The 16,524-nt window shown below is 33.0% G+C and overlaps 3 protein-coding genes across 3 annotated transcripts; 2 read left to right on the forward strand and 1 right to left on the reverse strand.

The window, feature by feature from the left end:
• Nucleotides 1-286: 286 nt before the first annotated feature.
• LOC144573917 (agamous-like MADS-box protein AGL29) lies at nucleotides 287-922 on the forward strand. The gene has a single exon (XM_078323696.1). The coding sequence runs from the start codon at nucleotides 287-289 to the stop codon at nucleotides 920-922; it is 636 nt and encodes a 211-aa protein (XP_078179822.1).
• Nucleotides 923-2,824: 1,902 nt separating this feature from the next.
• On the forward strand, nucleotides 2,825-4,112 carry LOC144574178 (small ribosomal subunit protein uS14z/uS14y/uS14x). Its single transcript, XM_078324063.1, has 3 exons — nucleotides 2,825-2,996; nucleotides 3,187-3,286; nucleotides 3,867-4,112. Exons 1-3 carry the CDS (start codon nucleotides 2,935-2,937, stop codon nucleotides 3,873-3,875), a joined length of 171 nt encoding a protein of 56 aa, XP_078180189.1. The 5' UTR covers nucleotides 2,825-2,934; the 3' UTR covers nucleotides 3,876-4,112.
• Nucleotides 4,113-7,040: 2,928 nt separating this feature from the next.
• Nucleotides 7,041-10,885, reverse strand: LOC144574004 (amino acid permease 6-like). The gene is made up of 7 exons (XM_078323811.1): nucleotides 10,475-10,885; nucleotides 9,789-10,022; nucleotides 9,607-9,700; nucleotides 8,733-8,947; nucleotides 8,467-8,609; nucleotides 7,736-7,963; nucleotides 7,041-7,642 (listed from the first exon to the last, which is right to left on the reverse strand). Exons 1-7 carry the CDS (start codon nucleotides 10,557-10,559, stop codon nucleotides 7,220-7,222), a joined length of 1,422 nt encoding a protein of 473 aa, XP_078179937.1. The 5' UTR covers nucleotides 10,560-10,885; the 3' UTR covers nucleotides 7,041-7,219.
• Between the last annotated feature and the right edge of the window lie 5,639 nt (nucleotides 10,886-16,524).

A 16,524-nucleotide genomic window follows, 5' to 3' on the forward strand; every position in this document is an offset into this window, starting at 1 on the left:
CTAATTAATAAAAATAAAGAAAAATATTGAAATGTTGAAAAATTCCTACTGATTAATGACTGTATATTTATTTTTTCCAAGTAATAAATTGCAAAGATTTACTGTCCAAAATAAAGGAAGGCAAGTTCCTCAAGAGTCAAGAAACATTGAATATACACAAATTAAGCTCCACGCTCCATAAAAGGAATATGCATTTAATTATTTCTTCCTAACTTCTTATTAAATATCAAGCCAATTACCCAATATCTCTTCATCCATAATTCCCAAAACCAAATAACACACTGAAATGGGAAGAAAGGGAAAAACAAGCGAAGGCCGGAAGAAGGTCGAGATGAAAAAAATCGAGAGCGACGATGCTCGTCAAGTGAGTTTCTCCAAGCGCAAGAAGGGCGTGTTTGCAAAGGCATGTGAACTATCGACAATGTGTGGTGCCGAGGTTGCGGTGCTCTTATACTCACCATCGGGTAGTCCACACTCCTTCGGAAGCCCCTCGGTTGATAAAGTGTTTAACAAGTTTGTGAGTGGAGAGCAATTTGAATACTCTGAATCATCAGATGCAAATATGGTTAACGCCATTAACGAACTGAACGAAGAATACATGCAGCTAACCCAAAGGCTGGAAGCATCAAATGCCAAAAGGGAGGCACTGGAGGAGCGGATAAAAAAAACAGGTGGTGATGATGAGGCTAAAGAGTTGCAGTGGCTGAACAAGATAGACGAGTTGGGTCGAGATGAACTACTCCAGCTCCTCGGGTCGCTGTACCGAGTCAAATGCTCAGTAAATGAAAGGATGCGTGCTATTTCTCTTGCTGCTGGTAACAGTACTGGTACTGGTGCTGGACCATCTAATTCTAACAGCATGCCATCTCCATCTGATGCACGTGCACCACCTCCAAATGAAATGCCTCCTAGTCCCAGATGAGTACTAGCTAGATAGAGAGGAGGTCCCTAGCTATAGCTAGCTACTTTTCATTTTCATTTTCATTATCATTATTGCATGCGTATGGTTTGGTTTGGTTTTGTTTTGTTGTATTCCTTAATTAATTTTGATTAGGTGTTCATTTCAAGATTGTGATGGCGTGTTGCTGTCATTTATCTCAGTTTTTTTTTTTGTTTGTTACAACAATTTCGCTGATGGATGGAGCATATCGATGGACAATTATTTATTTGCTTTATATATGTTTTATGTTTTATTTACTATCCTTAAAGAATTGTTATTTCTTCTACTTTGGTATGGACATAATTAATGCATGTATTGGGACGAAACCGCAATTAATTAATACTCCCGAACAGAGCAGCCCATTAGACATAGAAATGAGCATGTCGACTCAGAACTAAAAGTTTGGGCCTCAAAAAAGGTCGAGGGTTTCAAGAAGCACTCATCTTCACTTTTCAGTCCACAAAATAATTAATGTTCAAAATATTTGTCAACTAAACTTAGTTTTAACTTCAAATCAAACCTCATCAGATTAGTTTCCGATGATGATTATGAAACATTAAATGAATCTACAATACCAATGAGGTATTTCTTTATATATATATATATATATATATATATGGGTCTGTCTAAATTGCTGCTGGCAGCATTTCGGCAGAGGTGCTGCCGGGACTATATTTAGCCGTGTGATGTCCAAACAACAAATCCAAACCGTTAGATGTTTAATCTATATTATAATCTACTTGGAGACCAAATTTTACATTTTTTGGAATTTTTTTACAATATATTAAGCTGGTTTGAAAACCGCTGATTTCAGTAAATTTCTGCAGCATTGAAATCAGCGGTTTTCAAACCAGCTTAATATATAGTAAAAAAATTCCAAAAAATGTAAAATTTGGTCTCCAAGTAGATTATAATATAGATTAAACATCTAACAGTTTAGATTTGTCGTTTGAACATCAAAAAATAGAAAAAACAGTGGCAGCACCGCCGGCAGAAATGCTGCCGGCAGCAAATTAGCCACAGCCTATATATATATATCAAATTGTAATTTTTTAAAATAATTTAGTATAATGTCGAGCAGTCAAAAATAACAAAACAAATAAATTATTAAGTAAATATTTATTTTTATTTTTTGACGACATAACTTTATATTAAATAAACAAAAGAATTATAAATTTAGTAGATAAAGACCTTCTTCATATAGTAGATTTTTCTTTGGAGAAAATGGAAAATATGATTGAAAGTTGCTATTTATAAGTCTGATGGTCTTTGGAGCTACGGGACCAACGATGTTTATAAAGTTGATTGTTTTCAATAATTTTGATTTATTAATCTCAATATGATCTTAATTTAGATATATTTTACAGTTCATGAAGTTGTTTAAATTTTTAATAGGCCGAAACTAGCTGCCCTTAATACATTTGATGACATTCAAATTGTGTGAAATAAACTGCTAGACTATTTTTATTCCATCAATATATCTAAATTTAGTTTTTTTTTTCAACGTTATTTAAATTTATTTAAAATAGTATTATTGTAATTATGAAATTAAATAATCGTCTAGTATTTTTGCAAACTCATATTCTCTATCTAATATATTTCATTGGATTAGATGCGAATAGGATATTATATTAATTTAAGAGGTGAAGTAGTAATATTATATTTTTATGTGCAAAAAATGAAAGAACAAAAATAGGGCCGGCCCGGTCCCCAAATGAAATGGGTTATTAATAGAAAGGATGAGAAATGCAGCCCAGCCCAGCCCAGCCCAGCGAGCGAAAATTAGGCCTTAAAAAGAATCGATATATATAGTCTGGATGTAAATAGAAGGAATTAGCGAGGATTAATTAAAGTATATATAGCTAGGACTAGGAGGAGGAGGGTTCCTTAAGCAAGCATTCCTCGTAAGTTGTAGCTTCTCCGCCGCCTGTTCGCATCTGATCTGGGGCTAGGGTTTGGGTTTTGGGTGTAATACGAGATTTGAAGACGACGTAATGGGGCACTCTAATGTCTGGAACTCTCATCCAAAGAGCTATGGTCCTGGATCCCGCGCTTGGTACATATCTCATCTCCTATGCTTCTCTTTTTAGTTTTTAAATTGACCAATTCCATAGGCTATTGATTCATACAAGTACCTATTACGTTCTGAGGTTTGGCGTTTTGTGACTTTAAGTAATTTATGGAATTATGGCTTTCAATCTAAATTGATTTTCAATAGTAATGTAAGATGGCATCTGTTTGTGCAGCCGTGTGTGTGGCAATCCTCATGCTATTATTCGCAAGTATGGTTTGATGTGTTGCCGTCAGTGCTTTCGTAGCAATGCCAAGCAAATCGGATTCATCAAGGTAAATAAATACCCCCTTCTCTTAACCTCCAGCCTCTCATTAAAATATTGAACAAAGCTATTTAATTAGGAGTCTTATATTGTGCTTTACAAAGGGGGAGGGGAAGGGTAATTCGGATCCTTCCCGGTACCGTACAAGAGAATCTTTTAGAATTAGTGGATCCAGACTATTCTTTTAACTTTGCATGAATCTCAAAGCACAAATAATACTCCTCCCCTCAATTAGGCATTGTTTTTGAGTTAATATGGTACGTAAAGTAGTGGGCCTCACCTTACCCATGCCTTCGGGGAGGGGAGGGGAGGGGAGGGGAGGGAAGAGAAGAGGGCAGTGTGAAGAGTTAACCTACTCTACACCCCGATTTTACCCCAATTTGGAGGTTTACAAAATTTGAATAGTTTGTAATTTTGTTTATAGAGTTCACCTCTTCTTTTTTCCTTCTCCTCCCCTCCCCTACCCTCTTCTAGTGCAACTAAACAGGGTTTGGTGTTGAGATAGCATTATTTGGTGTAGTTACTTTTATTATTTTCATCTTATTTTCTTGTGACTTTAATGTGTTTTTTATCTTTTTCTTTTATTGCAGTACCGCTGAATGGAGTTGAGATTTGTAAAGCCAACATGGGATTCATAGAAAAACTCTTAAGCTGATGTTTTGTAGTTTAGATTATGAATCTTCTTTGTTTGAGATTTGTAGGTTTAATACTGCTCAGAGTGTGTTTTGATGTATCTTTTAATTTTATTTTTGTTTTATTGTGAGTTTGAATTTTGGATGTGAGATCTATGGGCATGTACTGGTTTGGCTCAAATATATTTCTGTAAGGTTTTGTTAACATGATAAATTTAGTAAAGTACTACACTCTCATTCCCTGCTTTTCCAAGTCAGTTGATGATCAAGAGTTAAAAGTTAAGACTCTAATTAAAATTTTGGAGAGTCAAGGGAAGGACAGAAGGAAATAAAAATTTCAGTTACTCCAGGGGATCCGAATTTCTCATCCCCTCCCCTTTTCTAGCACATAGAGGGAAAAATGGCATCGCGGAGCTGGTTCTGTCATAGAATGGCACAGTTACATCACGGAATGACATGGCACGTGTGTAGGTTACGTGCTGTGATTCGTGCGTCTTTTGCTGTGACAATTTTTAGAAAAATTGATACGACACGGCACGCGAAAAGTTTAGTCATGGCACGGCACGTAGTCACGCGAGTCGAAGTGTAATTATGATAGTTAGATCTTGATAAAATGATGAATTTTGAATAAACTAACCTAAATTATAATTAAATGGTCACACGAGTCATGTTTGGTCAGACATGGCGTAACTCACGTGACGTGACCATTCGCGTGTCGTGACCACCCCTAAATATTTTAGTTACGGCACAGCACGTGAAAAATTAATTTAATCATAATACGATACAAGACCAAAATCACATCGTGTTAATCACGGCATAGCACGTTTTTTCCACTCTACTAGTATAGTCTAAGTATCAAACTTCAATGCACTATTAGTCTGAAACTGGGTAAAGATTTCAACAGAGCACTTTTGACTTGAATTATATAATTAAAACAATAGTGCATATAGTTCAAATTGAAACATCATTGCATAAAAGTTTGTGTGTTTAATGAAGTCGAACTGCTATGTTAAAATCTTTATCCCCGAAATTGCGGTAGACCTTGTAAAAGGAACCCTGCGGTCATTCGTACAAGTCTGTTGTTATTTCTTGGAAACGAAATATAAAATTACCAGTCCACAGAACGGCTAATCTAATCGAACCAACCATATAGTAATATGACTAATGAAACACATGCTTCCAATGATTCCAATATTTCCAGCTATCAAAAGGATTCTTTTTTGAGTTAAATGCAGAGGATACGAATTACTACAGAGTGGTAAAAAGAAGAGCAAAATCAAGTTCTTGCCTGTGTAACACAAGCTGTGTTCAACTTTTAGTGCCTCATGTTAGTAACTTAGTATCGAATCGCTACTTAATAAACTAAAGCCCAATCACAAATTTGAAACCGTCAATCTAATCTATGTAGCTAGGGCTGCACAAAAAGTTTGTAGTTTGTGATTTGATTTGAGTTTGATTCGGAAAAAATTCGTAATTAATTCAATTCGAAATTAGTTAGTTCTGAAACAAATTAAACTAGTTCGGTTCGAATCTTATTCAAATTCAAACTCAAACTGGAGTAAATTTGATTTGATTCAATTCGTTTGTAGCCCTATATGTAGCAGTCTAAAATATAGACTTTGTTATTAATATGTATATATATTTTTTAAGTGACCAAGATGTCTAAGGAACTTAGTTAGTAGAGAATATACGTGATGTCAGTGGCAGAATCCGATTTTGGAGGTATGGGGGTCACACGTAAATGGAGGTCAATAATATAAAATTTTTATATTGCGAATAGAGGTCAATTTTATAGTATTCATAACATTTTACTCAAAAGCTATAAAGAAAATTATGTATAAATACAAAATTTTAAAAAATAAATGAGGGTCAATTGGCTCCACAGTTTGAACATGCCTCCGCCTCTGCGTAATGTCATATGATATTTTAAAAATAGTGAAGACCAAGCATGTCACGTTTAATCATGCTTTGACAATATTGTGATGTGGCAGTCACATTCTTTTTTTAAGTTGTAAGAATGACAGCAAAATTGTTAAATAAATAAAAATGTTGGAAAATTTTATTAATATTTACTTGTTGATTGGGAAAAAAAATAAAAAAAAATTCTGAAAGTCTGGTAAAAATTGGAAAATATATTGTTTCAAAGTGAAGGAAAATGTTGAGAATTTTATTATCATATTTACTTCGCAAGAAAGTAATAGATGCTTTTTTGAGTTGGAAAATAAAATTAATTTTTTGGATACATATGAGATTGGAATGTGTTTATTTAATTTCCATGGCCATGGCTATAGGTGACTATGTGCCATTCCATACTGTGATGTGTCAAGACCGATTCACATGTCATATTATTTTTGGCCAACAAAAGACATGTCATGTAAAATGTTACGTCATACAAAATGACATAGACCGGGAAGCCAACAAGATAATGCAGGAGTTGTCGTCGCAATATATAACTTGTAACAACACTAAAAACGTCTACCCGTTTAATTAGTAACGGAGTGTCCACAAATAAGAGAATTAGCTTTTGAAATCCACCACTCAAAGTGGGATGTGTAGCTAGGTTTGCTACAAATGACAAAGGATTTTGACTCGCATATCACTATCACATCACATGATTGAGGATAAACTTCTATTTCACACTATTTTGATGGTATTCGGTTGAAGGTGGAAGAATGAAAGAGCAAAAAAGTGTTGATAAACGAGCCAATTCTATCTGAAAAATGTCAAATTTTTTTATTCCACTACTCCATGTGAATAGATAAGAGACCTACTTTCCAATACATTCCAATATATTCATTCCCCTTTTCCTATCCAGCCATACATACTCTTCAAGTATGTTATGATCCGTTCTAGGACGCAGAGGAAGCAACGAACTCAAACTTGGTCAAACTGCGGTGGTCTCTCATTATATATGATGTAATCAGAAATTCACTTATGCTGTTATACAAGCTATGATCACAAGTATGCATTAGTTTATGCGACAGCACAACTAAAATCTAACGGTTTAAACAGATTAAGAAAAAAAACTCCCCTAAAGATTGCATGATACGGGCCTTCTGATTTTGATTGCTTTATCACAACAGATGCAGACATATATATATATATATATATAGGTAATTGGAATCATGCAGATGCCACAAACTTAATTTGGTACTATGCATTACATTATCATACATCAGTTTTGATTATAATCCTACAATTAACTCGCATTTCTTACATAATATTACACTTGCTACCATCAAACTTTATTCATTAAGTTTAATTTGATTATACCTTTCACCGAGGCCTCAATTTTAAACCTTCTGATAGGATTAGGAAACCTTAAATGGCTTATAATGTGCAAGTGCCTGAATTAATCCTTGTATGGACCCACAAGCTGCGAGGATAGAAATTATGAGACAACCGAAGCTAAGTGTATTCAACCAAAACCATGTCTTGGAAAACTTCTGAACCTGTGACTGCTTCTTATACATCTCTACAGGGAAATACACAGTCAAAGGCCAGAAGGATAATGCTCCGATCAATCCCAGGAAGTCGTTGAAGAATGGGAAGATCATTGCAACCAGTGTCGTGACTACAACATACATTGTACGCCAGATCATACGGAAAGGGCTGAATGGGAATTTCCCAATTATGGGAAGTTTGATTATACGCTCACTGTTTATGAATCCATTATCAGGGTACCGGTTTCTGACGTAGTTCTCAAAAAATTGGAAGATTGGCTGAGCAAATACCTGAAAATTGAAGAAATTGTTGGATTACTTCAAGTAGATTGTATTTTGTGTATGCTAGACATGGTTGAATTTTTTTTGTTTGTAAAGTGGTACCTGGTAAGCTCCTATCAGATGGACTGCAATGCAAACATTTCCAATGTCGATGAGCCAGAACGGGTCAAAGAACCCAAACCCAGTAAGGAAGTTACCAGGTGCTTCGTTACCAAATGCTGCATAGCCTAGCATACCACATAACATATAGAAAATAGTTGTTGTAGAGACACCAATGGATGTGGCCTTCTTCATTACTTTGTTTTCGGGTGGACTTGATTTAAGTGTATCCTGCCAAGTAGATTCAGATAAATTATATTGGGTATTGATAGTTGATGTAATTTTTTGTAAAGAGATTAAAAATTCCAACCATCCATTGAGCTACATGATCTTTAATGCCTTTTCAATTAGTATTTTATCTATATATGGTTCAATAATGTCCCTATTTCGTGCCATATTGTACGTAGAACCCCTACCAATTAAGTATCATTAAATGTTGTCACTTCAATTAGTATATTTTGATGCTGGTTTTGTTCCTAGCTACATCTTTAATGCCTTTTCAATTAGTATATCTATATTAATTGTAGTTCAAAAGTAGGTAGTCCTCGTAATTTATAACTGATGACTGATGACTGATGGATGATCCAATACGGGGATCGAGTAAGTAACTGCTTAATTTAATACCTCCATTAACCAATTAATATGACCATAAGTACAGTACATATTTGGTGAATTAGCATTTCTACAGACAGCTTAATTTAAATGGAAATGGAAATGGAAAAATGCATTCATACCTGAATTTCAATGAGAACATTTGAATAAGAGTAGGCAAAGGCTATGTCTCCTAGAGATTGAAATGTTCTCCAAATCTTCTCAGTCGCAGTTACATCCATTCCAATTGTGACTCCTGTAAGTGAGGTCCTGGAATGGACCCCTCCTGTATATATATATATACATATATTATTAATTTTAAAACAATTTGTTTAAACAAGGTATATATATATATATATATATATATATATACTGGTATATGCATGGGTTGTTAATTTTGAGGGTATACCTGCAATTTTTGCAATTGCGAGAGCAAGACCGATGGTAGAGTAAGTAATGGACATGACAGCCGCCAAAAGAGAGAGAAATGAAAGTTCATGGAAGTTTGGCAATTGCGATAAACATATTTGAATCGCTGCAAAGATTATCATATTTGTAGTGTCTGCTGCTTTGCATGGAGATTTGTGACCCAACCGGTGAAAGCAATTTGACCGCTTCACAGCCCTGTTTATTTTATTTATTTCAAAACAACAACAGCTATCAAATTATAATGCTCAATTTCAATTTTCAATTTATTTTATTCTAAATTATTAATTACCAAGAATCAAATTCAGTCTAACTGGAATATATATATATAGGTAATGCAATATAGGAATCTAACTGTAGGATATGTTTTTTTTTTTCTTTTAATAATTGTACGGATTCAGGTTGAGTTGCAAACAACAATATCTTATATCCCCAAACTCAACTCAAAGGAAGGATGAAGCAGCTGGTTCACCCAAAGTGAACATTTTAAAAATTCTAGATTCTCCAAAAAGAGAGGCTAATTTCTCTGCAAGTTTCTTTTTCCAAAAAGCTTCACATCCACGTTTTATAAGACCTTCCAAAATGTAGGGTTTGGTTGGTTCATCCTTCACTTTAGTGATAGTGAAAGTGAACTTTTCATTTCTGACCAGATTCTAAATTCTGTACAAGATAAGATTTTAAAAAGTATATCTTTTCACGGCATTCAATCAAATAATAATAATAATAACATCTCTCTTCAATATTAAAAAATTAACGGTATTTAATCATTTGCTATATTCTTTAGCACATGCGTAGCTTTATACGATGTAAACGCCAATCTTCACTAAAAAAAGAAAGAAAAATAAATAGTGGCTTACCCCATGCTAATTGCAGTTGTAATAGTATATCCAATTGTTACTCCGACCAGATTAACATACTGCGCCAGGGAGCAAAACCTGTACTTCACATCACCTAACAACCAAATTAACAATAAAAGCATTACTTTAATAATTCAATTTTCAGGTGTTAGTTTTTTTTTAAAAAAAAACAATTTGAATACCTAGGTAGGCGCGCACCGCATGGCCATAAGTATAGTTCCTCTTGCCATGTACCGGGTCAGGTGCACGGTAACAATCAGTAAGGAGGCTGGAACAGAACCAAGTGATGAGAGAGAAAGCGATCAAGACAGTGGGCCCAATAATCCAGCCCAACTGGGCTATGGCCCAAGCAAGAGAGAGAACCCCTGACCCAATCACAGCCGTTATGATGTGAGCGCTTGCAGTTATCAATGTCCCTGAAAAACAAGAAAATAAAATAAATACAGAGCTCAGCCTCAGCGCAAACGAAGACAGGAAAAGAAAAGAAAAGAAAGAGATTGTCGTATTAAATGCCCTTCTCCTTCTCCTTCTCCTTCTCCTTCTTTTTCTTTTTGGTGCTTTTCCAAGGTCTTGGGACCTTTAACCTCTTACTAATATAATAATTATTATACAGAGCTAGCGGTGAAAAACAAACAAAAAAGGTACAAGGAATTCAAATTCAATCCAGATGCTGAAATCTCTGAAAACTCTTGATAATTTGTTTAACGCAAATTGACTCAAAAATAAAATTTATTTAATGCAAACAAAACTTTCTTTTTGTTTTTAACGTGAAGAAAGTTAGACAAATTTGTGATCGCTAGCTATTTGTTTTTGTCACAATTATGAATTCTTAAATTGAAAATTAGTAGGATAGAGAAGTAAAGAGAACCTGTTCGCCTTGGACGACCATCGTCATCGACATCCTTGAGAGCACCATCTCCGCTTTCGGCAATCTGGAAGGCATCAACCGACATTTTCAAGAGCTACGTACGTTTGCACTAGCTACTAGCTGCTAGCTAGACTAGAGAGAGAGGGGGGGGGGAGGATTTTTTAATTTTACTTTCTAACTAAGGTCTAAGGAGGAGGGGTATGAAGAATTGAGAAGGATGGAGGAAGAGAGACACTGAAGAGAAGAGAAGAGAAGAGGAGACAAATGAGTGTGTACTCCTTTTGAAGAGAGTCGAGTCCAAATGAGTTGATATTGGCTAATTAAGGAGCAAACAACAAAAATTCAATTGCGACAATTATTCTTGGAATTTAGTGTATTTCTTTTTTTATATAAAAGGAAACAAATTATGGGGACGATTACAACCGGCTACCACCCGTTTATATATATATATAGAGGGAGAGAGAGAGAGGGGGGATCCACTTACATTCTTTTTTAGTAACACCGGATTACACTCTATATTTTCAAAGTCCATACAGTCGATTCAAAACGTTCAACATGATGGATATCTTAAAATGCACATACAGATCAAAATTTACAAAAATTCAATGATCTGAATATAGCGATTTTGTTAAATACTTAATAAGTAGTAAAAAAATTCAAAAAAAAAAAATATAAAATTTGATTTGCAAGCACATCTTAATATATCCATTATGTTGAACGGATTGGATCGACTATTTGAACTTTGAAAAATTTGAAAATAAAGAGTGTAATTTTGTGTCACAAAAAAATGTGTAATTATTTCCCATTTAAACTCAAAAAAGTGAAAATAAAGAGTGTAATGGAGTGTATATATATATTTTTAGACAAATTTAGAGATATACCCGTCATAACTTGTAAATTTTTATATTTTTCCATAAAAAACTCAAAATTAATTATGTTCCCATTTAAACTCACTTGATTTATCAATATTCCCATATATAATTTAATTACATAAAAATAAATTAATATTTATAAAACATTACAAGGATTATTTTTAGTGATTAAATTAAGAAATGATGATATAGGTAAATTAAGTAAGCTTAAATGGAGAAATAACTAAATTTGAATTTTTGATGGATAAATATTTAAATTTAGAAGTTATGATGGACATATATCTAAATTTCTATTCTTATTTTTTATAATAAGTTTGTTCTGGTAGATTCTTTGCACGAATTCGTATCCTGTGAGATATCTCAAACTTTGAGTGACTTTATGGAAAATCCCAACCGTTTAAATATGCACGAATCTGTAAGTACACATAACATAATTGATAATACTGACCCCGTACATCATCCCCGAATAGGCACCGGACACGTCGGTCACGCAAAAGTTGAGATATCTGAGAGGAATGGATACGCACTCTCTTTGCACTATCACCGGCCAGGTGGTCTCCCTTGTGGCATATTAGTCCCACTCTCAGACCTCAGTCGTTGCTCATTGCGTACACGGCATCGTGACATCACTATAGGTACACAGTAATTTTACACTCTTGTACACCATAGACAATTTTATTTTATAGGATTACTTATTAGTTTAAACATCATAATAATTTTAAAAATATTAATTCTTGTCAATGGACATATACCTTTTTATATGCTTTTTTTTTTTTTTTTTTTTTGCATATCAGATATTTGATAAGGCTATTTTTCGCGTGATTGATAGTTAAATTAAAGATATATCTTTTGCATGTCGTAATATATAGATGTTCATCGATAAAAAAAAATCTAAGATAATTGAATAACATTATAGATTACGCCTAGATATACTTCGAACACAAAAATATAGTTCTTAAATTGTAGAATTTTGTACAAAGTACTAAGCCAGCATATTTTGTTGTTGTTAGAGTATTTCCTATTTTTGTTGTTGTTTTTAAGTGTTACCTTTTTAATCTCAATCAAGTAAATAATATAAGGTTTCTACGGTTACAAAAATAGAAGTATTCGTACTATTATTAATAAAATAAAGGATCATGATAACAATCCCCACAGGTCTATCCCCGCAAAAAACCCCGCACTAACTGCCAAAAAAGTCATGGGGGGGACCGCTCAATCATTAATACTCCGCAAAAAATGTTAGTATTTAACTTGAAGCATCAAAGTATTTATCCTGAATTTTCAAAGTATTAATCCCTATGCAATGATCTCTATTTATGACTGAATAAATCAATCCATTAATTGTCCCCACATAAATTTTTTTTTTTTTTTTGAATTGTCCCCGCACAACTGGGGACCCTTAAATAAACAATCCCCTCATAAATACTTGTTAGTTATCCCCGCACAAAATTTCCTTTTTTTTTTGGATTGTCCCCGCACAATTGGGGACCATTAAATAAACAATCCCCTCACCCAATGATAAATACTTCTCACACATAATGATAAATATTTTATGTTACATAGATAAATACTTCTCATACATAATTGCAATTTTCAGTAAAAACATCAATGATAAATACTCTAAGACATAATGATAAATACTCTATGTTACAAAGATAAATATTTTATGTTACATAGATAAATATTTCTCAAACATAATTGCACTTACAGTAAAAACATCAGTGATAAATACTCTTAGACATAATGATAAATACTCTCATGTATAAGTATAAATATTTTATGTTACATGGATAAATACTTTATGTTACATGGATAAATACTTTATGTTACATGGATAAATACTTTATGTTACATAGATAAATATTTCTCAAACATAATTGCAACTTACAGTAAACATCAATGATAAATACTTTATGTTATATGGATAAATATTTTATGTTACATGGATAAATACTTCTCAGAAATAACAAATAAACATTTATTAACGGGGATTGTTATTAGATAACAATATAATTAATGCGGAAATTATTTTTAAAGGAATAATTAATGCGGGAATTGTTATTAGAGGAAAGCATAATTAATGCGGGGATTGGTATTAAATGACTCTAATTTAATGCGGGGATAAATGGAAATTTTTAGCCAAATAAGTGAGGGGATATGACAGTTAAGGAAGTGAGAGAGTGCGGGGATAAATGGGAGGGACAGGGGTGGGGGGATTAGTATAATTATTCTAAAATAAAACTAGAGTGTGATGTGCTCACCAAGAGAGATTGGTGAGCACACCTCCAAAAGATTATCAAATTGATTTTGAATTACGAATCCAAACTGTTGAAATCCATCTACTTTGTGAGTGGTGCATGTACATGTAAAATTTTTAAAGTTTCAAATTCATTTACTACATAGTCAAGTGATAAAAAAAATGATGAAAAATGAATAGATAAAACAATTTAAAAAATAACTTATAAAATTTTCATTGTTTTGACTGCTTGATCATGTGCTAAATAAATTTTGAAACTTTAAAATTTTTCCATGTACATAAATCACTCATGAAGTACATGACTTTCAAGAGTTTGAATTCGTAGTTTGAAATCAATCCTATAGTCTTTTAAAGATGTGATCACCAACATTCTTGGTGAGCACATCACACCCTAATTTTGCTCTTATATTGGCCTATCCTATAATTAGAAAAAAAAAATTGTTACATTTTTATTAAATAAATATTATATATATAGAATTTGGCTAATATGCTATGGGTAGCTAAGAGGCCTCCCGTGCTACGGCTCAATATTCGACTTTTCAAAATCCTAACAGTCGATCCGAACCGTTCATCTTGTTCTCCATATTAATATGTCTTTGGAGACCAAATTTTACATTTTTTGGAAATTGTTTACTATTTTTTTAGATTTATTGAATATCGCTGTTTTTTATGGTCCAGATTTGTCTGAAAAACAACGATTTTCAATAAATCTAAAAAAATAGTAAAAAATTTCCAAAAAATGTAAAATTTGGTCTCCAAGCACATATTAATATGGAGAACAAGATGAACGGTTCGGATCGACCGTTAGAATTTTGAAAAGTCGAATATTGAGCCGTAGCACGGGAGGCCTCTTAGCTACCCATAGCACCGTAGCCAAGTCCTATATATATATATATATAGTAAGACTACGGTGAGTTGCGAAGTAAAACACGTTTTTATTTCACGTAATATCTTCATTTTCAAAGTTTAAATAGCCGATCCAAACCGTTAAATGTTTAATCTATATTAAAATATGCTTGGAAACTAAATTTTATATTTTTTGAAATTTTTTTTTACTATTTATTAAGCCACTTTGAAAATCTAAAAATCCAGGTGAACAGTAAAAAACAGTAAAAATTTCTGCACCGCTGGATCGGCGATTTTCAAAGTAGCTTAATAAATAGTAAAAAAATTCAAAAAAATGTAAAATTTGGTCTCCAAGCACATTTCAATATGGAGATCATGTTGAGCAGCCCGGATCGACATTTTGAACTTTAAAATCACAAAATGTGAGCGTGAAGTAAAATAGTCACTTTACTTCGCAACTCACCGTAACCCAACTCATATATATATATATATATATATATATATATATATATATATATAGATGGGCTATGGTGCATTGCAATGCATGAACCCTCTTATGCATTGCACTATTAATCATGGATTTAAAGTCCAAACGACCAATCTGAACCGTTCATCTTGTTCTTCATATTAATATGTGCTTGGGGACCAAATTTTACATTTTTTGGAATTTTTTTACTATTTATTAAGCAATTTTGAAAGTCACTGATCTGATGGTCCAGAAAATTTTACTGTTTTTTACTGTTCACAGCAAAACAGCAATTTTCAAAAATACTTAATAAATAGTAAAAAAATTCCAAAAAATGTAAAATTTGGTCTCCAAGCACATTTCAATATGGATTAAACATCTAACGGTTCGGATCGGTCGTTTGGACTTTAAATCCGTGATTATAGTGCAATGCATAAGGGGGTTCATGCATTGCAATGCACCATAGCCCATCTATATATATATATATATATATGAGTAGAACTAGGGTGCTCTTAAGCTCACCAAAGTTTTGGTGAGCTTAACTCTAAAACTCATCAAATCAATTTCAAATGACGAATCTAAACCGTTGAAACCCGCCTACCTTACGTGTGATGCATCTACATATGAAATTTTTAAACATTCGAATTAATTTAGTATAAAGTCAAGCGGTCAAAAAACGTTCAAAAATGAATGCACTAAAATTAATTTATTAACCTTCTAATTTTGACCGCTTAACCTTATACTAAATTAATTCGAATATTTAAAAATTTCACATGTAGATGCATCACACGTAAGGTAAGCGGGTTTCAACGGTTCGGATTCGTCATTTGAAATCGATTTGATAAGTTTTAGAGTTAAGCTCACAAAACTTTGGTGAGCTTAAGAGCACCCTAGTTCTACTCTATATATATAGGCTGTGGCTAATTTGCTGCCGGCAGCATTTCTGCCGACGGTGCTGCCACTATTTTTTCTATTTTTTGATGTTCAAACGACAAATTTAAACCGTTAGATGTTTAATCTATATTATAATCTACTTGGAGACCAAATTTTTCATTTTTTGGAATTTTTTTACTATTTATTAAGCTGGTTTGAAAACCGCTGATTTCAATGCTGCAGAAATTTACTGCAATCAGCGGTTTTCAAAAAATTCCAAAAAATGCTGCAAAAATTTACTGAAATTTACTATATATATATATAGCCGAATAATTTGCTGTCGGCAGCATTTTAGCCGGATAATTTGCTGTTCAAAAACTCAAACAAAAAAAAAATCACTCGTCATATCTGTACAAAAAAAAAAAAAAAAAATCCAAAAAGCGCACCAATATTAGCCACTTCTTTCTTTATAAGTTGAAAAAAGTCAGTAATTTTACAATAATGTTTCTAAATCAATTAATTTTTTGTGAGATGGGAAAATATAAGGACCTCTTACATTTGCACCTAGGTCTCAAGCATCTTCCCACATTTTTAAACTAAACAAATATTATCTTCTATTTTCTATCCATACAAGTTTTTCATCATAAATTAATTCAAACTTGCTTTATTCTTTTTGTGTAAAATTCAAAATGGTTCTTTTTTTATTCGAAAACCCCTACTAATAATATTCAATGGT

Source organism: Carex rostrata, chromosome 22, assembly GCF_964058835.1.
Source record: "Carex rostrata chromosome 22, lpCarRost1.2, whole genome shotgun sequence".
Classification (NCBI taxonomy): Eukaryota; Viridiplantae; Streptophyta; class Magnoliopsida; order Poales; family Cyperaceae; genus Carex; species Carex rostrata.

Bases quoted from the DNA above. Each gene is read 5' to 3' on its own strand.
- LOC144573917 (XM_078323696.1), top strand. From the start codon at position 287: ATGGGAAGAAAGGGAAAAACAAGCGAAGGCCGGAAGAAGGTCGAGATG.
- LOC144574178 (XM_078324063.1), top strand. From the start codon at position 2,935: ATGGGGCACTCTAATGTCTGGAACTCTCATCCAAAGAGCTATGGTCCT. The intron at 2,997-3,186 runs GTACATATCTCA...CTGTTTGTGCAG, and splicing joins GGTCCTGGATCCCGCGCTTG to CCGTGTGTGTGGCAATCCTC.
- LOC144574004 (XM_078323811.1), bottom strand. From the start codon at position 10,559: ATGTCGGTTGATGCCTTCCAGATTGCCGAAAGCGGAGATGGTGCTCTC. The intron at 9,701-9,788 runs GTATTCAAATTG...TTTGGTTGTTAG, and splicing joins TGCGGTGCGCGCCTACCTAG to GTGATGTGAAGTACAGGTTT. The intron at 7,643-7,735 runs GTACCACTTTAC...TTCAATTTTCAG, and splicing joins ATCTGATAGGAGCTTACCAG to GTATTTGCTCAGCCAATCTT.